The sequence below is a fragment of the Anoplopoma fimbria genome, chromosome 17 (assembly GCF_027596085.1).
Source record: "Anoplopoma fimbria isolate UVic2021 breed Golden Eagle Sablefish chromosome 17, Afim_UVic_2022, whole genome shotgun sequence".
Lineage (NCBI taxonomy): Eukaryota > Metazoa > Chordata > Actinopteri > Perciformes > Anoplopomatidae > Anoplopoma > Anoplopoma fimbria.
The window spans coordinates 25,178,191-25,199,241 of record NC_072465.1 but is presented as its reverse complement, the minus strand read 5'-3'; the positions used below and the strand labels follow the sequence as shown (position 1 = coordinate 25,199,241).

General features: G+C 35.6%; 2 protein-coding genes across 4 annotated transcripts; both read left to right on the top strand.

Moving 5' to 3' along the window:
* Positions 1–256: 256 nt before the first annotated feature.
* pth4 (parathyroid hormone 4) lies at positions 257–3,201 on the top strand. Of its 2 annotated transcripts, none has more exons than XM_054617856.1 (3): positions 257–288; positions 1,812–1,900; positions 2,907–3,201. In XM_054617856.1, the coding sequence occupies exons 2-3, from the start codon at positions 1,815–1,817 to the stop codon at positions 3,175–3,177; spliced, it is 357 nt and encodes a 118-aa protein (XP_054473831.1). In that variant the 5' UTR covers positions 257–288; positions 1,812–1,814; the 3' UTR covers positions 3,178–3,201. The 2 variants fall into 2 exon arrangements, with proteins under 2 accessions (XP_054473831.1, XP_054473832.1); XM_054617857.1 differs by having other exon boundaries at positions 279–288; positions 1,815–1,900.
* A 3,286-nt stretch (positions 3,202–6,487) lies between these two features.
* On the top strand, positions 6,488–19,679 carry cept1b (choline/ethanolamine phosphotransferase 1b). 2 transcript variants are annotated; one of them, XM_054617386.1, is made up of 10 exons: positions 6,488–6,713; positions 8,517–8,820; positions 10,132–10,306; positions 11,596–11,743; positions 11,839–11,980; positions 14,362–14,446; positions 14,745–14,876; positions 15,821–15,979; positions 16,869–16,994; positions 17,547–19,679. In XM_054617386.1, the coding sequence occupies exons 2-10, from the start codon at positions 8,627–8,629 to the stop codon at positions 17,667–17,669; spliced, it is 1,284 nt and encodes a 427-aa protein (XP_054473361.1). In that variant the 5' UTR covers positions 6,488–6,713; positions 8,517–8,626; the 3' UTR covers positions 17,670–19,679. The 2 variants fall into 2 exon arrangements, with proteins under 2 accessions (XP_054473361.1, XP_054473362.1); XM_054617387.1 differs by having other exon boundaries at positions 6,488–6,781.
* Positions 19,680–21,051: the final 1,372 nt, after the last annotated feature.

The following is a 21,051-nucleotide window of genomic DNA, read 5'->3' as shown; positions in this document are numbered from 1 at the left end:
GTTTCACAGGCAAATCAAACGCCCCTCTTTGAATCTGTTGTGAGTCTTAAGCCTGTGGGAGGTTTGTGTGTGTGTGTGTGTGTGTGTGTGTGTGTGTGTGTGTGTGTGTGTGTGTGTGTGTGTGTGTGTGTGTGTGTGTGTGTGTGTGTGTGTGTGTGTGTGTGTGTGTGTGTGTGTGTGTGTGTGTGTGTGTGTCTCAGGGGGCTTTATAAAAAGGTCCGGAGGTCGACCCTGAAGTCAGTTTAGTGTCTGATCATTAGAGGAGCTGCTGTCACCAACATTGGCAATGTAAGTAGAGAGATCGTCACTTAACGAACGTGTGTGATTGTAATTTATTCTTGTGTTGTTTTTTAGTTACACTTTTGTTATCTGTGTTTTCTTCTGTTCTGTTAAGAGTCACTTCTGTAAATGTGGTTATTTACGTTCAACGTGTTTGTCTGTGAGGAACAAACTGCTTTGAGATTCTGTCAGGCAACAACATTTTAAAATGTCTGACTTTATAACTCTATTTTTGTATGAATTTGTTTGAAAATCGAGGAATAGAAAAGGGAATAGAGCAGTTTTTATTTTTATTGGGTCATTTAGTTTAATTGTCATGTGATTTTTCTTTTCTGCTTTTGACCGATCAATTGAACAGCTTACTTGACGCTCAGATCCACTTGATTTGTTATTCAGATTTACCCACAATACCTTTCTCTGCGTGACCTGCAGAGACCCTTTTCTTCGGAAAACCGTTACTGAACCTCTGATTGGCCGTTCATCTTGTCCAGCATCACACCTGCTTTCAGAAATCTTTCCCCTTTTTACAGTACAATGGTTGAAAATGTTCTTAACCAAAGTCTAAATCTAAATTTCAAAGAATCAAACACTTGAAAAAAAAAGTTAGTAGTTTGCTTCTTCACAGAAAACAGCAGCTGTGGTCCGTTTGGATTCTGATACAGGCAGAAAAAATACAACACAATGTCAATTCAGAACAGCAGCTGTGTGCTCGACCCATCTTATGGTCTATTTAGATCATGTTCTGTGTAAATGCAATAAGGAAGAAAAGTACAGCGGCCGAACAGTTGATTAAAGCTCCTAAATGTTAAACTTTACAGTGTTGTCTTCAAATGACTGAGGATCAGGCTGCAAAATGTTGATCACATCTGGCTCATGTTGTATTCAGCGATCAAACAAAAAACTTGACCCTCAAGGTCCTCCGGCATTTTCAAAAGGGTTAGCTTTTAGTTTTAGCGACCTGAAAGGAGTTTAAAGATTTAAAAACATATGGGTAACATTTTATTTTGCAGATTCTGTATATTTACATTCAATGGATGAGGATATTCATCCTTTTTTTAGGCGCTAAACAGTCAAGTTGTGTTTGTCATTGTTGAGGTTTTGTGCAGAAAAAGGGAAGAAAAAGGGATGAATATTTGTGAGGAGCTCCTCTTTACAGGCACTCATTTATAAATGTAGATTTTTTCTGACTTTTCTCAAATCTTTGCTCTTTTCTTGTTGGTGATTTCACATTTTCAGAACTTTTTATTCTCTGCTAAAGTTTTTTTGATGAGGTTGTTTTTCCTTTTCCGATGCGAGGGTCAAAAGAACAGACGATGTCGTATGCAGAACAGATTGTAGAGCCCTCTGAGGCTAATTTGTGATTTTGGGCTACACAAATAAATGTATATTGCATTGAGAAATTATTCAAATACAGCAAAGAAAAATTTATTTTCTTCGAACAGGTCACAAGCGATGAGGAGTTAGTAGAAATTCTTTCTTTTCTCTCACATGGAGAGTTTTGATTTGAGTGTTTCTTGCTGTTTTTCTTCCAGAAGATGGAGATGTCACTCAGGCCTGTGCAGTGGCTCGCTGTCATGCTTCTCGTCGTCTTCACAACCAGCCAGTGTCAACAAAACGAGAGGTGAGACGCATGTTCCCACCTAATGTCATCTTTTTTACATGGTGCAGAGAATTGAATGATTTTGAATCCCTAAATGAGAAGTAACTGAATAAAAGTAGCAGTGGGAAAATGTTTGATGTGCATCAGCTGCAGCTTAGAGGAATACTTTAAAATATACGAAGAATATTTCCTACTCACAAAAGAAGAAAAACATCAAAGCTCAACTCACTGTCCATTAACAACGGTTAAAAATGTGTTTTACATCAAAGCATCAAGATTCATTTTTTTTGTGTGTAACTGAGCGGATTAACAAAAGCAGAAGGTTTCTCCCTGACTTAGTTTTTCAGAGAAATGTAAAACTGATGAAATGTGATTGATAGAAATATCACTTTGTATATGTGGGCGATGTTTGATTCATGTCTCCTGATGTTTTTGAAATTACAAACTTAAAACCACATTCATTTAAATAGATGGTAATCTATTTGCTGTTATACTGTATATAACCACCTATTCAATAGTTACTTATTTGCACTGTTTATATTGTTTACAACTTACAGAAACATTTGTATTTAGACATTTTATTTAAGTTGGTCGTTGGTGCTCTTTATGTATACACCTATTTTTTCACTTACTTGTGTAAATAATAGTCCTGACTATTATTTATCTTTATTTGTCTCATTTTGTGGTCCTTGTTCTTAGCTTTTAATTTCTATGTAACTACATCGAGAGCAATGCAAAAAAACAAAAATTCCTTGTATGTTTTCACATACTTAAATGTAATAATAATTACGAGAAAACATTAATTTAAATTTAAATTTAAATTTTAATTTTAATTTTAATTTTAATTTTAATTTTAATTTAAATTTAAATTTAAATTTTAATAATTCTGTGGTATTTAATTTTAATTTATTTTTGTTTTGTTGCTTTTGTACATTTACTTTAAATCTGAATCTATATCTGTATAAAATGTGTTATTTCTGACCTATACTGACCTGTGTGCACCGCTCACTCTCTCTCCTCACCGCAGTCGTCGAGCTGTGACCGAACACCAGCTGATGCACGACCGCGGCCGAAACATCCAGAGTCTCAAGAGGCTCATCTGGCTGTCCAGCGCCATCGAGGGTCTCCACACTGCCCAGACCCGGTCCGCTGATTTCAACCCCACAAAGGTCCTGAACCTGGCTCTGAATCCAGCACTGGTCCCGGCTACTGGGAACCCCCAGCCCACCCGGGTCCAGAGCCTCCTGAGAGACTTCTTTAATCCCTACCTGACCCAACAGCAAGACAGAGAGGCTTAACATCACTTTAATGCATACACATGAAACCTCTGTACATATAATAATAATAATAAATAATAATTATTTGTGTCCATCGTTTGTCTTTAGACAATCTGTCAGCTGCAGACGTGTCCAAATGTCTCCAAGAGTTTAAAAGCAGAAGAATTCATTGAGTTTGAGCTTCCAGAAGGTGGCCTTTAGTTCATGTATGGTCACATGACACTTAACACTGAAGGCTGGGCGATAACAAATAAAAAAAAAATGTATTCAAGCACAATAAAAAAAAAAATGGTTTTCCCTACAAACAGCAAGACTAGAACCATACTTTAACTCATATTATTAACATTATAAGCAGCCTTAGGGTAGATTAACCAACGGCACACCAGCAATAAGTGTGCAAGAGGAAATGTTGAAATGCCAAATTACCTCTTTCGCAGACATTTGCAAGTTATTTGTTGTAGCTTAACCCTTTCTACTCTGCCTCTGCTGTCACCAACATTGGCAATGTAAGTAGAGAGATCGTCACTTAACGAACGTGTGTGATTGTAATTTATTCTTGTGTTGTTTTTTAGTTACACTTTTGTTATCTGTGTTTTCTTCTGTTCTGTTAAGAGTCACTTCTGTAAATGTGGTTATTTACGTTCAACGTGTTTGTCTGTGAGGAACAAACTGCTTTGTGATTCTGTCAGGCAACAACATTTTTCACGTTAAAGTTTAAAATGTCTGACTTGTGATTTTTCTTTTCTGCTTTTGACCGATCAATTGAACAGCTTACTTGACGCTCAGATCCACTTGATTTGTTATTCAGATTTACCCACAATACCTTTCTCTGCGTGACCTGCAGAGACCCTTTTCTTCGGAAAACCGTTACTGAACCTCTGATTGGCCGTTCATCTTGTCCAACATCACACCTGCTTTCAGAAATCTTTCCCCTTTTTACAGTACAATGGTTGAAAATGTTCTTAACCAAAGTCTAAATCTAAATTTCAAAGAATCAAACACTTGAAAAAAAAGATTTAGATCATGTTCTGTGTAAATGCAATAAGGAAGAAAAGTACAGCGGCCGAACAGTTGATTAAAGCTCCTAAATGTTAAACTTTACAGTGTTGTCTTCAAATGACTGAGGATGAGGCTGCAAAATGTTGATTACCTCTGGCTCATGTTGTATTCAGCGATCAAACAAAAATCTTGCACTTATACTTCAACCCTCAAGGTCCTCCGGCATTATCAAAAGGGTTAGCTTTTAGTTTTAGCGACCTGAAAGGAGTTTAAAGATTTAAAAACATATGGGTAACATTTTATTTTGCAGATTCTGTATATTTACATTCAATGGACGAGGATATTCATCCTTTTTTAGGACCTGGCTCTGAATCCAGCGCTGGTCCCGGCTACTGGGAACCCCCAGCCCACCCGGGTCCAGAGCCTCCTGAGAGACTTCTTTAATCCCTACCTGACCCAACAGCAAGACAGAGAGGCTTAACATCACTTTAATGCATACACATGAAACCTCTGTACATATAATAATAATAATAATAATAATAATAATAATAATAATAATAATAATAATAATAATAATAATAATAATAATAAAAATAATTATTTGTGTCCATCGTTTGTCTTTAGACAATCTGTCAGCTGCAGACGTGTCCAAATGTCTCCAAGAGTTTAATAGCAGAAGAATTCATTGAGTTTGAGCTTCCAGAAGGTGGCCTTTAGTTCATGTATGGTCACATGACACTTAACACTGAAGGCTGGGCGATAACAAATAAAATAAAAATGTATTCAAGCACAATAAAAAAGAAAATGGTTTTCCCTACAAACAGCAAGACTAGAACCATACTTTAACCTCATATTATTAACATTATAAGCAGCCTTAGGGTAGATTAACCAACGGCACACCAGCAATAAGTGTGCAAGAGGAAATGTTGAAATGCCAAATTACCTCTTTCGCAGACATTTGCGAGTTATTTGTTGTAGCTTAACCCTTTCTACTCTGCCTCTTTGCCTTCTTAGCAGAATTTGTTACCCTTAGTGCTGACGAACCAGATTGGTGGAAGTTTAGTAGGTTAATGATTTCCACTCAAAGATGTGGTTGTTTTCATGAGGACGGCAGTCTTCTTGTTTAGTGCTTTCATCAATAATAACAGTGTCCTGATTAATGGGAGAAAAGTGTTTTTCTTTTCTGTCTTGTTGCTATGCACGATGCCTACATGAATGTAATAAAAAATACAGATCTGTTGGAGATGCAAGATTTGATGTGGTGTCATAATTGTAAAGTGTTGACCTCAATGTTGTTATGGCACGCTGATGACAATAACATTCCAATAATGGATAGCATTCCCTTTACATGTAAACCAACTTTCAACTTGATAAAAATGTACCCTAATAGTAATAACAGGTATTCTCTGTCTCAGCAACACAAGATCTGGAAACTTAATACATTTTCTTTTTTGCTGTGTAAATATATAATGTTACTTCAAAAGAAAATGTAAATACCCTGTGCAAATATAACCCAATCTGCTTTTATCCATCCACACAACGTTCACAACATTTCCAAACGCGGATGTGTGAATGTTTGTGAATGAATTAGTTGGGCAAGTTATTCTGTATAAATCATAAAGTCTATGGTATGAATGTGTGTGTGAAAGGCTGAATGTTGAAAATCGCTTTTGGTAGTCGGAAGACCAGGAAGACTTAAAAAAAAAAAAGCAAGTCTATTTATCATTATTATGAGACAGTAAATGTATAACATTTCAAACCATTGAAAAAATGTATATATAAAAAACCATTGAATGAGAAGGTGTGTCCAAACTTTTGACTGGTACTGTATATATATAAATAAATATATATATATATATATATACAGTACCAGTCAAAAGTTTGGACACACCTTCTCATTCAATGGTTTTTCTTTATTTTTATTTTTAAAATTAATATTGAAGATTTTAATTTTATTTTTAAATATATTATTTAGACATCCAAATATATATTATTATTATGCTATCTCAATATATATATATAATATATATATAAAAATTAATATTGAATGAAATTAAAATGTTCACTGTAATTTAAAAATAAATAAATAATGAAAAACCATTGAATGAGAAGGTGTGTCCAAACTTTTGACTGGTACTGTAAATAAATTTTAAATAAGTAAGTAACTAAAAAAATAATTTATAATCTTATAAATACAGACAGAATAATTATAGTTTTAGTATTACTAAAAGAAATAATAAATAAAATAAAAAGCTTGAAACATCTTTTTTCATCCTGACTCAGCGCGAACAAAAAAAAAAAAAAAAACCTGAAACAACGCGAGACTTCCGCGATGGCTAACGTGATCGTACGAGAACTAGCTCGCTGTGACACCACAGTGACAGTCACCGGTCGTGGTGCTCCACCTCCAGCTGCGAACGTGGCCCCTGCGGCGGTGTAATTGTCCCAGGGAGCAACTCGACAAGCTAAACCCACAGAAGGACGTCCTGTCTGCCGGCTCGAAGCGTCCCCACCGCCCTCCTCGGAGCGTCCGCGGCTCTCGTCCTTTAATCGGCCAGGTCAGTCGGTTGTTAGCTAGCTAGTTAGCTAGCTAGCCAGGCTAGCTCAAACTAGCCTCCATCACCAGGTGAGGTGTCAATAACACACTCTGGATTCACACATATATTTAATATGATGCTATTTTAAGTCATGCACATGTGAAAAATGCATAACAAGGCGGCAGAAAGCGAGACTATCCCCGCTGACACACGACTTCCGTAGCCGCCAGCTAATGCTAACCCTCAGCAGCAGCAGCATTGAGGTGGAGCTAGCATGCTAGCTAGTTAGCAGCTAGCATGCTAGGCAGGTTGTTGTTTTGCCTTTGGTCAGTGGCTCATGTGTTGCTGACTGTCACAAGCAAGAGGACCGACAACAACACACGTGTGACAGGTACAAGTACTGCAGTACTGGGCTTTAGTGTACTTTGAAGTACTTGTAGTTTACAAGAGTATTTACATTTAGTGTCACTTTGTAGTTCTGCAATACTAAGTTTTTACTTTACTTTATTTGATACCTTTAGTTACTTTGATTCAGAATTATAACTCAAAGTATAATCCACATATATATATTTATATATATATATTTTTTATATTTATATATATATATTTATTTATATATATATATATTTATATATATATAAGGCAACAGCATAATAATAATATATATATTTGGATGTCTTCAATATTAATCTACAATGTATTAAAAAAATTAAAATAAAGGAAAACCATTAAATGAGAAGGTGTGTCCAAACTTTTGACTGGTACTGTATATATATATAAATAGATAAATAAAATAAAATAATATATTTATATATATATTTTTTTTATATATATATATAAGGCAACAGCATAATAATAATATATATATTTGGATGTCTTCAATATTAATTTTAAAAATAAAATTAAAATCTTCAATATTAATTTTAAAAATAAAATTAAAGAAAAACCATTGAATGAGAAGGTGTCCAAACTTTTGACTGGTACTGTGTATATATATATATATATATATATATATATATATATATATATATATATATATATATATATATAAATAAATAAATATATATTTATTTATATATATATATATATATATATATAAATATATATATATTTATAATGGTTTTTCTTTATTTTTTACAGTAGATTAATATTGAAGACATCTGTCAAAACACATATGTTTGGAAACAAACAAATGCTCATTCAGAATATGTTTTATATTTTAGATTCTTTAATTTAATTTTTTTTGACTGGTACTGTATATATATATATATATATATATATATATATATATATATAAGGTGGTAAGCACACACATGTAGGAAAAGGAATTAAGCATATGTAGTTTTATGCATAACTTGTGGAAGGTCTATGGAAAAGAAAAAGAAGTTATTTAATGTATGGTTGCTATTTATTTATTTATATGCATTCCTTTTGGAAAATATTCTTTTAGGGCTCTTTGATCAGTATATGTCATAAATAACTGCAACACTAAATCTACATCAGAAAACATCAATAGTTATTATTCAATAATATGATATACATTAATATGAAATTGGCTTTTCTGTATATTTTTACTTAAAGTCAATGTCTTTGGCTTTTGGAGTGTTTTTCCTACAAAATAAGACATTTGAAGACATCACCTTGCTGAAATGGACATTTCATGATTTGGATATAAAACAAATGATTAACAAAGAAATAGATAAACTGAGAAAACAACAACATTTGATGATGAAATAAATTTTGTTGCATAATATATCTGTGTTCATGCAGTATACTGTGATATTTTCACAGGGCAGTATTGTGATATTGGGCCTTTGTTCGTAGGTTTTCGAGCCTCATCCAGCCCCACTGTGGATCTTTAGCCCCTCCGGCAGGACAGTGGCAGAGGCAGAGGCAGAGGCATCGGGGACCAGACCAGCAGGCAGCGGGGCTCCATGAGTGCGACGGGGCAGCAGCAGCAAGGGGGGGCCCTGCGTTCTCGCCGAAGCCTCGGCCGGGACAAGGACCCCGGGCCGGGTATGGGCATGGAGGCCGCCTGCTGGCTGGCCCCCGGAGTGCTGCGCAGGCTGATCGAGCTGCCCTCACCCCCGCTGTCCCGACACCAGCTCAAGAGACTGGAGGAGCACAGGTAACACTTGAGTCCTCTGAGACAAAACTGAGGTCAAACCTTATGAAGAGTTATTTAATGTTAAGTACAGTGATTAATCTTGTTCTGTGGTTGAGCAGTGGAATGTACAGAACTAATGAGTGATGTCCGGAGGTTAAGCCGTCTGATATCGATGTGTTCAGTGTGCGTAGAGCAAATTCATATGTGGCTCCGCTGTGTGAAAGGGCTGTTTGTGACATCTTCAAGCTTGAAACGTCAATTTTAGCTGCTGTTGAGGCTGAACGATTTACATCTTGTTAGTATTATATAGTATTGATTGTATTTTAAATCGTGATTGTTTTCTGCAAATTAAACTCCAAGTCTGCTTTTGTGGTCTGCACAGATTGATCGTACCAAATATTTTCACAAACTTGACTTATTTCAACTTGAATAAAACCAAGTAAATTGACATTAGCGAAGATATTAGATTAGTTGTATAAGTAACAATACTCTTTAATACCTTCAAACGTACATTTATATTTATTGGTAACAGCTGCACAGTTTTTCGAATTGTCAAAATGGAAAAACTGCTGGTGTGTCAGATCTGAAGACGACTAAACCTAATAGTTGATGACTCTGCTCTGTAGCGGTTTGAGCTAACGTTAGCGCTTCCTAGACTGACAGGACAGACTGCTTCACAGCTCTGAGTCCGGGAGGTCTCAGGTCAGAGCCTTTTAAGGTGGTACATTTAAAACAACAATATGATTATATGATTAGAAGTTTAAACAGGAGATTCTGTTGTTTCTGCCTGCCAGCTGTCTGCTGAGCTACCTGCTACATGTCTGAAATTAATGTGAGGTGGGAAAGATTTGCTTTGACTCCATTGAGCTTTTTTGAACAGAAAAAAACCCACTCCTGTAAAATTGTAAATGTACAGACATCTACTTGCAGTGAGCACATTAACAAGAAAACATCCAGTATTTACTTTTTGTTATTGTGCAAACTTAAAGAATTAACATTATATCTACTGCTGAGGTGACACTTTTAATTGTAGCTGATAAAACTAGTGGTTGTCCGATTTAAATGTCACTTGCTTCAGCTTGTTTAGTTATTTAAGTAAGTGATTATTGAAATTGCAGCTCTTTCTATTTGAAAACCTTATCCAAAAGCTATTTCAGTATAAAAACTAAATTTTCAGCTCCAATCAAAGTCAACAACAGTCATATCAATTATCACCCGTCCTTTTTCATGACTCCAATATTGCTCCATCACCATCATTATTTCTGGGCGGGTCGGGTAAATCTCCAGAGTAAAGTCAGCAGCTCCTCACTTCGCTGTTGTTCGTCCCTGCAGGTACAGCAGCGCTGGACGCTCCTTGTTGGAGCCTCTGATGCAGCGTTACTGGGAATGGTTGGTGGGACGAGTCCCGTCCTGGATCGCCCCCAACCTCATCACCATCATCGGCCTGGCCACCAACGTCTTCACCACCCTCGTGCTCATTTATTATTGTCCAACCGCCACTGAACAGGTTAGTGGTCACTCTGAAACAACGTGATAGTGGAGGGTCTTCATGTTAAAATATATTTAACACTCTAGAGTGCTTGTTGTCCTTCACTCATTAATTCATGAATAAGCTGTATTTTTGAAACGGCAGGAAAAGCAGAGTATTGAGAACATGAATTTGAATTTACGGCAAATTAAAACAGAAGCAGATCATAAAACAAGAAAGCTTCTTCTTCAAATATGAAGAAATGAAAATGGAGATGAAGGCCTAGTTTAAAGATGTTTGGATCTGCTTTGAGTTAATAAGTTGGATCCCACACTCCCTGCAGCTCACCTGTGCGTAATACCATGTCAATATTAATGTATAGAGTACAAAATACGCTGGATTTGGAGGTCAAAGTTTGATCCTCTTCCACAGAGTGTGTCTGAACAGGTGACGGTTCTTCTGCCTCCACTGTCTGAAAGAATCCAAGGGTTGTTGTTTATTGACAGTGTCTTTATAATTAGCTTTTTTCTCGGGGACATTGTGGCCCTGAACTCTTGCCTCTACAGCTCAGCAGTCAGCTCTGCAGGTATCGGATTACGGGGACGTCTTATTAATAATGGAGCAGTTCAGTGAAACAGATCCCGATCGCAGCAATGACAAGTGACCCCTGTTTATAAAGATCAGGGTAGACAATTAAAATTCAAAGATGAATAGTTAGAGAACATTTTTTAATGCAAATGTCTGGAACAATAATGTCTAACTTGTGCTATGATTTGGTGCCAAATACATTGAAGCAGTCTATGAGTTGTATCAACGTCTGTGTGAAGTCAACAAGTGACTGTAACATCAAATTAAATTGACTAATATCTTAAAATATTGATAGTCAGTTTTCAAATTGAACTGAATGAATTATAAATAATATATTCTTGATCAATAGATAATTATTATTCTCTCATTTCAAGTAAAATAAACACTGGATTTAAAAATAAAATAAATAGCAGAAAGCTTTTCCCCTTTCCGTTAACATCATTGTTGGGCAGTAAATGAATGTATTCTGATCATATTGGGCTCTAAAATCCTTTTATTTCTGTGCCTTTATTTTGGATTTTAGTGGGAACGTTTGGTCAAAAGATTTGTGCTTTGTCTCGTTGTGGCGTTTGACATTGCCTTTTTAATAATTGCCACGTTCTCTGAAGATATGAGACACACTGGTAGTGACCCATGATGTGGACTGTGCTCTCTATTTATGTGGCTAAATGTCGTTCTGTGTCACCCGACCTTGTAGAGATCTGATTCTGGTAGAGTGACCCCTGAACGTGTTTTTTCAGGCTCCTCTCTGGGCGTACCTGCTCTGTGCCGTTGGTCTGTTCATCTACCAGTCGTTGGACGCCATCGACGGGAAGCAGGCCAGACGCACCAACAGCAGCTCTCCGCTGGGCGAGCTGTTCGACCACGGCTGTGACTCCCTCTCCACGGGTCAGTTTCCTCCTGTTTCACCTGGTTCTTCTGTGTTTCAGTGGATCTGAAGCCCTTTTTTTACACTGACTGTGTTCATGTGTTTGTCTCTGCAGTGTTCGTGGTGTTGGGAACCAGTATAGCAGTGCAGATGGGCACCAACCCGGACTGGATGTTCTTCTGCTGCTTCGCCGGGATGTTTATGTTCTACTGCGCTCACTGGCAAACATACGTGTCGGGAACGCTGCGCTTCGGCATGTGAGTCAACTAAGCTGCTTGTTTTTGTCATTTAATGGGTTTTATTTATTTATTGTTGTTTGTTTAAAGCAAGAACATAATTTCCAAGTTCGCTGATCTCAGGAGTTACAGTTCAGTTCTGAGCAGATCTGCTTTATGAAAATGAGTTTCAGTTCTGATTCCAAAACATGTTTTCCTACAAAAACATACAAAATGCATCAGTATTTAAGGTTATCGTGAAATTGAAATGTATTTATTAATTGAAAACAATGCAACGGACAACAATACAATCATACAACAGAAAGGTTTCTGCAGTCTGAAACAGATGTGTGCTGAAGCTACAGCTTATAATTCCAACTCTTTTTACAATACAGTAAAATAAATTGCATTTGACATCAAGAGATAACTTAAAGCTACATTAAATAAAGTATTGTAAAATAACTTTGTCTAAATAAAATTAACAGACTGATTTAAATCATGAAATATCTGATCCAAAAATAAGTAAATGCAACTGTAGACCTTTCCTTTACTTCCACCTTTCTGGACACTCACATTTATGTCCACTGGCCGGAGTGTTCACAGCTCAATCCCTCTCAGCGCTTTGATTGTGGTGTTTCATGTATTTTCTTTATTTGTTGTTTCTGTGTTTCTTTATTATTAAGATTAAGTCTGATTCTGGTAAACCAACGATTCAACAGAATCATGTTTATTGACAAATACGTTTTCACATAAGAGGAATTTGCCTTTGTGTTTTGGTGCATAACAGTCAAAATGAACTAAGAGTAAATAAATAAATAAGAGTAAATGCTGCAAAAGTCAAGAAAATGAATGTAGATAAATAAAACATAATAACATTAAGAATATGTACAATATATCTGTTTTTTAAATAAGTGAGCTGTACAGATTTGTGCAGCAATATGCAGATATTGATGATTATTTAACGTTAAAATCAGTGTTATATGTATGCACTCAATATTCAAAAAGGCAAAAAGTATATTGCCAAATTAAGTGAATCATGTAGGCTCTGTTAAACAGACCAAAAGCATGAAGATTGAGTGCTAAAAAAAACATTGAGTGGTTGTTAATCACCTCAACAGACCTGCAGCATAAAGTCTGAAACACGTCAGATGGACATGAAGAGGTTTTAGAATCTGAAAACACATTTTGTTCACTTGATTTATAAAAAGAATAGATGAGCTAGTTACACTTCAGCCTTAGTGATTCCATTAGTGGTTCCATATTCAGTCCCGCTGGAGTAAATGTGGATGTCTTCTGTGTGTAGAGTTGACATAACAGAGGTGCAGATCTGTCTAGCTGGATTACAGATGCTCACAGCCACTGTGGGTCCCTGTCTGTGGAACATGATGGTAAACCTCCTGGCTGTCACTGCATGGCTCCCTGCTGTCTGCTTCCACAATGACCCCTGACCTCCATGGAGTCACATGTCTCAAACGTGTTAAAGGGAACTAACTGTCAGACAAGCTGCCTGATCTTATAACTCCCAGTGTTTCCGTGCAAATTCTAAAATGGGATTTGATTTTAATTGACATTACTAAATTGGACAAATATCCATTTCACTCGGTACAGACTCAGGAAATGATAAAGTGGGAATATGTATAATTAAATGCCCCCTCCTTTACTAGGAATCAAAAGAACAAATTATACCTGAGAGATATTTTATTCCTAAACTTCACTTCCTAACTCGGCAATAAACCAGATTCAAGCTCTAATTAGTGATATTAAATACTACCTTATTTCTTATAGTGTGAGCAGAAAATTCGGTGCATTTATTGTAGAATAGTTTGTATCTGCCCCTGCTGCTATTTGTTCCCAGTTGTTTGTTTGCATTAATCACAAGTTTCATATTTGCATTTAATTCCAATAAATAATAAATAAATACTGAATAAATAAATAAATAAATAAATAATAATGATCATATATGATAAGTAATATTTGTTAAAACATTTTTAAGTTTTATTGATTTAAACTATCACTTTATCTTAAAAAATTATCAAAATATTTCTTGATAATGTAAATATTTCTAGTTGCAGCCGTAATAAACACAAATCCAGACAGTCTTCTCCTTCTGTCTGTGAGGTGTTTCACTCTCACGTCTCTGTGTTCAGGTGGTTAGCTTAGCCTAGCTTAGCGTAACACTTAGCATGTACAAAAGGACAGCGACTTCCTGGAGTCTCTTCTGGTTATTAAAGAAAAGAGCCACTGACATATAACTGACCGCATCTTCAATGCAGCTGCTTTCCTGTTGAATCTCCCAAACTAAACGTCCCGTCGGCTCCCGGGCCCAGCAGTGTGTTGTAGAAGAAGAACGCAGGACGACTGTGTGCTGCTGGTAGACGTCACTAATCCTCACTGTCAACTCTCTGCTTTCTCCTCCCACTCAGCATTGATGTGACTGAGGTGCAAATCTTCATTATAATCATGTATTTGCTGGCCGCCGTGGGAGGATCTGCTTTTTGGCAGTCACTGGTAATTCTGATCGGTTCTACTTCCTACAGTTTGAGATTAATTGAGAATGATGACATAATTATGAAATGATGTTTGTGTTACCTTGCTCTAACATTTCTTGTTTTGACTGTTTTAGCTGTAATTGTTATCAGGAATACAAAGAATGTCACTCAGAAGGCTTTTACCATTCTCTAACGTTACTCATGGTGTTTTCATTGTGGATGTACTCACAGCTGTGATCAACACATCTTTTAATGTAAATGTTTGACTTGTATTATTCCTTAATTTTATTGTTTTTTTAATGTCTTTAATGTCGTAGATTCCGATCCTTAATATCCAGGTGAAAATGGTTCCAGCCATCTGCACTTTCTTAGGAGCCATCTTCTCCTGCACCAATTACTTCAGAGTTATTTTTACGGGAGGAGTCGGCAAAAACGGATCCACAATAGCAGTAAGTCTGGAAACTTCAGCACTTCTCCTGAAAAGTTGTTTTCTAGAGAACAGATCAATGTATATAAGAGCATGTCGGAGGGTGGATGTTTTTTTTTGTTTCGTTTTTTTGCATGATAAATCAGAAAATAAATGCTTCAAAGGAACTTCACTAACTACGTTTACATGCACAAAATACTCCCTTACTCAGAAAAAGGAAATACTCTTAGTTGCCATGGCTACATAGCTAAGGAAAATAAATATTCCTCTAATATTCCCATTTACATGCAGCCGTGCAAACTCCGATTAACGTAATCTGTGGTAACCATGCCAACACTGCCTCCTGCTTTCATTCCTTCTACCACCCTCTTAAAAAGGTGGGCATTCAGATTTGAGTGCACATCCAAAACCCTCTTGATATCCAAGTATTTCATAAGGTTTAAAAGTAGGTGTGTTTCTCCTTCTGGCCAGTAATGTGGGCTTTTTTTTGTTTTTGTTTTTTTGGCATGCATCTCTGCAAACTGTTGGCTTGTTGGTTTGTGTTTAACAACGCACAGAGCTCACCGTAAACAGGCAAGAGGCTGTGCGCCGCAAATTGTGGTAAAAAGCCCCAATTTGAGAATCATATTTTCCAAATGCGCTTTATAAATGTCCAAAGAATACTCCTAAAACCTAAATGATATCTGCATATCCCACATGTCTTATATATCCAAACAGAATATACTGTTTATGACTCGGATCAAATTTTGAAAGTTGTCATAATAATAGTTGAATATTAGTGTTCATGTAAACGTAGTCATTGTGAGATGTGTGTACATGCATGGGGTAGGAAAAAAAAAACTGAATGACAGGAAGTTGTTTTTGGGCTGAAATCTGCACAAATTACAGATTCTGTCGTAGCGGCTCTACTGTCCGTCTCCACCGACATTAACCATCTGTGTCTTTGTTCTTGTGTCTCGTCCTCAGGGAACCAGCGTCCTCTCTCCAGTCTTACATATTGGTTCCGTTATAATTTTGGCGATGATGATATACAAGAAGTCGGCTGTCCAGCTCTTTGAGAAACATCCGTGTCTTTATATCCTGGCGTTTGGCTTCGTCTCGGCCAAGATCACCAATAAATTAGTTGTAAGTCAAACCTTCTTTTTTTACTGTATGAACGAGAGGTTTTTCAACATTTCCTTCTGTCTATTTGACTCTAAATGGACCATAATTAACTAAATGAACATCATGCTGTATTGAAGAAGACTTGAAACTAGAGATAGGGATCATACATTCAAGTTAACAATGTTTACTGAGGGAATAAATCAAGAGAGAAGTAGAGTCATTTTCTCATAGACTTCTATACAACCAGAGGAGTCGCCCCCTGATGGCCAACTTCCAAAACTCTGATTTGTTGAGCTTTACTTGACTAAAATCCTTCAGATTTTAAACTGAATTAATATAGAAAAGATTTAACCGTTTTAACATTGGCTCTTCTTTCGTTCTTGGTAGAGGACTTTTGGAAAATCATTGTCCAAATCATAGAAAATATCCAACTGTTGGCAAAGTTAGCGAGTAGCTGGTGGAAAAAGTGGAACAAAAAAGACAATACTGATTGTTTTCTCAAATTTCTCTCTGTTGCTCATTAAACTGGTTTTCACCTTTTGGCTCCATTTTTTAGCTGGAAATTGTAACATCTGACCTCCTGTTTTTCTTTTACCACATTAGTTCTAATGCTTTTTAGTTAAATTTACTCCCATTAAAACAAAACAACCCAACAGAGAAATAAAACCATCATATTAAAAGACATTAAAGTACACATTAAACAGTGAATACAAGAGAAAAACTAAATGTACTTTGTAGTACCGAAGGTTTGTCATTCAAGAGTCAAAACAGCCTCAGAGAATATTCTTCTTTTAGACCTTCACAGATTTATTAGAGTTTTCTTGTGACAGAAAGTTTCCACAACGTAAGAGTAAAACTGGAACACAACTTCCCTTCAAACTGCTTAAAGACTTTTTTCACTCTACCACAGGTAGCACATATGACAAAAAGTGAGATGCATCTCCACGATTTAGCCTTCCTTGGACCAGGACTCCTGTTCCTGGATCAGTATTTCAATAGTTTTATTGACGAGTACCTGGTGCTGTGGATTGCGTTGGTAAGTACACAGATCATGCTAGCATTGGATACATTAACTAAATAAATAGATATATAATATGTGTGTGTAATTGAGATTGGTTGATGCCTTTTGTTATTTAAAGCTCAGAAAATCTACCTCATTCTGAAAAAAAAGTGTCACTTTTTCGCTGCACATTATTTACCTTCTGTGTGAAAGAAATCATGACAAAAACAACATTAACATATATTGACGTGTGAATTCATCGCATGATAAAAAGGTAAAAAATATTATGTATTAAGACACCTACATAATACATACATAAGATACAATATTAAGATATTATTACTAATAATACAAAGTCTAAATTCTGAGATACTGAGTAGACATTCTGAAATTGAGATGCAAAGCCAAAAGTGTGAAACACTAAGTTGGAATTGTGATTTTATAGGTGGAAACTAATTAAATCGTAAGTCAGAATTAACAAATGTGAAAGTAAAAACTATGCAACAATAATGACTTTCTTTTCCTTCAGTAATGTGTTTCCTCCTCCGCGTGCACAGAGTTTGACGCAGTGTCTTTCTCCTCCTGCAGATCATTTCCTTCTTTGACTTGGTACGTTACTGTGTCAGTGTTTGCAACCAGATTGCCTGCCATCTTCACATTTTTGTTTTCAAAATCAAGCCTTGTTCACTGCTCAGTTCAGCCGCTCACTGAGGACACGGCGCGCAACGACTGACTCTGTCCCTCCCCCCTTTTAGTCGCACTCATATTTCCTCCCCCCAAACGTAGAGATGCAGAGGATGACGTGTTGTTAGAAAAAAAAAAAAAAAAATATGTGCTTCTGCCAACTGAATGTGAGGACAAATAATATATATTGAGATACCGGAGTATTACTGTCATTGTTTCTTTTTCACCAGTGCAGAATTTGAATTTGTACCAGTTTCATCTTCTGCCCCAGTAATAAGAATTCTCCTTCTGAGAAACTCATGAACAAATATTTCAGGAGAGTACAGGTGCTACTCGGTATGTTCAACCAGAGAAACTTCAGTGTGTTTTAACTGTTTGTGTGCAAAGAAAAATGTATAGGAAACGAATCAAACTCTTTGCTTTTTCATGATTATAATTTTTGTAATATTTGCATAACTTTACCTTTTTTCTTTTTTTGCTATTGTAAATACCGAACTGTTACAGTGTCCGTGCTTTTATTTTAAGTTTAAAAAAAAAAAAAAAATCCTGCTTTGACACATTTATAAACCTTCATGTATATGATTTTTAAAACAAACGTTATCTCCTGCACATTAAAGGAAACTGTGCAACTGTTCAGCAAAAAAAAAAAAAAAAATACTGGTTTTGGTGGAAACTCAATGAAAAAACCTGCGAAATATTCACTGCCAATGTTCTTCATTTAATTTGTCGACTGAAACCACTTACTCTTTTGGGCGTTTTTCAGCCCTGCGTAGGGATTCTTTTGTGTTTTTACTGTCACGTCCAATGTTATTGGCTAATATATTCATTATGATAGTTTGGTTAATGCTTCATGGAGTTATGCTTCCATTACACTTATATTGTTTTTTATTGTAAATAGATTAAGATGAGAAAGACACGACAGTCCGGTCAGATATTTTCCAACATCTACCAAAAATATCTAAACTCAGAGGTCCACTCACTAGCAGTCCGAGCTATGCAGATATCCGGTACGAAGGCCTTTGAGTTCAGATTTCTCCACATTTTGCAGTTGATATGTTTAACGTTTATTTTTTAATCACCAGCCGTCATTTAGCTTCCTGTTACTTCACATCACTCCTCGTTTGCACCTTGTTTTATTATTCTATATGTTTCTTATTGTCAAAAAAATCCCATGAAAAGACCTAAACCAACAATGTGTCAGTCACTAAACACTTTCTGACTTCCTTGGTTACTAATGAAGACGTAAATCTTTAAAAACACCTCACAAAAATATAGTTATTCAGGAATTCCCTCAAGCAGCTTTTTTTTTATCAAACGTGACTCAAACAGGAGGAAATAGTGCATTTGTTGGGGACTATTTTCAGCAACGGATTAATCCACATGTGGTGCTTTGAGTTTTTGTGGCAGCAGAACGGTGTGTGTGGGATTAAGTCAAATTAAACTAAAGTGTGTGTGTTTTTAATAATGAAGGAACATGTCATTCAGTGCAACAGTGACGCTAATTGATGTGTTTTGAATGTTTTTTAAGACAAAAATGGAGCTCTATGGCTCAGAGGAAGAAGATATCATTGTTGATTTTGGTCTTTTCATGGTATTTGTTGACAATAAGAAAAAAACTGAAGATCACCAGACTTACGACTACCTACCACCATAACTGTTATTCATGTGAACGTCACTCCTTCATCTGTAACATAATCTGGTCGACGTTGTGTTTCCCCCAAAACAACACTCTGTACCTGGTGAACAGCTGAACGTTGGTCTCCATGTGCAGGAGATGAGGTCACACCATGACATCACAGTTTTTAAAGTGGTGACTGACGAGAATCAGATCAATTTATTATAGTTTTTTTGTCATTGACGGTTAATAAAAACCTGTTTAATTTGAAGTGGCTGCTGCTCACTCCGCCTCCAACATCATCTGATACTGTTACCGAGTGAGTGTTTTAACGTTGCTGCTTCTGAAGACAGCTTGTAGTGATGTATTAATGTGGAGAACATGTCTGTCCTTAACAACAGAGACTCTTTCTTGCTTTTGCATTTCGTGCCAGTGTGTTTTTTTTATTCATGGTTCGTTGAACAAACTCCTGTCTGCAGATGCTGCAGCCTACTGAGCCTCCACAGTTTGTTTAAAATGTCCAAGAAGATCTATGATGCCACTGATAACTACGAAGCTTCAGTGTGGAGTTCAGGTTCAGGGTGGTTTGGTCGTAAACCACAGTTATCTTCCACACACACAAAATTGATAAAGAGTCACTTCATTGAAATCAACAAAACATTTGTTCATTGATGCCTGGCGGTATCTTAACGATGGCATATTAGAGAAATATTAAGAATATTATGAGATTTATACAATAAAGATATTAATATTCTGAGAAAAAAGTTGTTTTTCATTAAAATAAAGGTTTGGTTATGATTTATTTTAAAATTCATAATGCATTTGAAGTTAGACTAAATTCAAATAAAGTGATCTAAAAAAAATAGGATTTTATTATCAGTTGGCTTACTGCTATTGGTGAAAAAACATTAATTGTTTTAACAATAAAAACAGTATTTTGAAGAAGAAAAAAGTTTGAATATTACAAGATTGAAGTAATTATTTTCCAAAGAATAAAGCACAAATAAGTGCAGCACCTGAGTAAATGTACATATAACATTCCACCAATTTTCATGACCATACACTTTTTTGTGTGCAAAATATTGATTATAATTCATTTGATTTGGGTTGTACAGTACCAGTCAAAAGTTTGGACACACCTTCTCATTCAACTACTTTGAAGAATCTAAAATATAAAACATATTCTGGTTTGTTGAGCATTTGTTTGTTTACCACATAATTCCATATGTGTTCCTTCATAGTTTGGATGTCTTCAATATTAATCTACAATGTAGAAATAATATTAAAAAAATAAAGAAAAACCATTGAATGAGAAGGTGTGTCCAAACCTTTGACTGGTACTATATATAAATAAATAAAAAAAAAAAATATATACATTTATATTATATATATATAATATAAAATAATATACATAAATAAATATATATATTTATATATAAATATATAAACCTTTGACTGATATGTATATATATAAATAAATAAAAATATATATATAAATAAATATATATATATATATAAATAAATATATATATATATATATATAGAAAAACCATTGAATGAGAAGGTGTGTCCAAACTTTTGACTGGTACTGTACATTAATCAGAATTACTAATTATTCCAAGCCTCTAAATTATCATTATAATAACATTAAATTATGTTTTATTAACTCTTCATATCTTCATCTCGCCTGACTCAGTGTCATAAGTATAAATATTTGTTTATTTAACATATATATAGTTTGGATGTCTTCAATATAATACAATAAATGATAAACTACTGGTACTGTATATATAT

Coding starts and splice junctions, on each gene's coding strand:
- cept1b (XM_054617386.1), top strand. CDS start 8,627: ATGAGTGCGACGGGGCAGCAGCAGCAAGGGGGGGCCCTGCGTTCTCGC. Junction 10,307..11,595: donor GTCCAACCGCCACTGAACAG/GTTAGTGGTCAC, acceptor GTGTTTTTTCAG/GCTCCTCTCTGGGCGTACCT. Junction 16,995..17,546: donor TGGTGCTGTGGATTGCGTTG/GTAAGTACACAG, acceptor CTCCTCCTGCAG/ATCATTTCCTTCTTTGACTT.
- pth4 (XM_054617856.1), top strand. CDS start 1,815: ATGGAGATGTCACTCAGGCCTGTGCAGTGGCTCGCTGTCATGCTTCTC. Junction 1,901..2,906: donor CAGTGTCAACAAAACGAGAG/GTGAGACGCATG, acceptor TCCTCACCGCAG/TCGTCGAGCTGTGACCGAAC.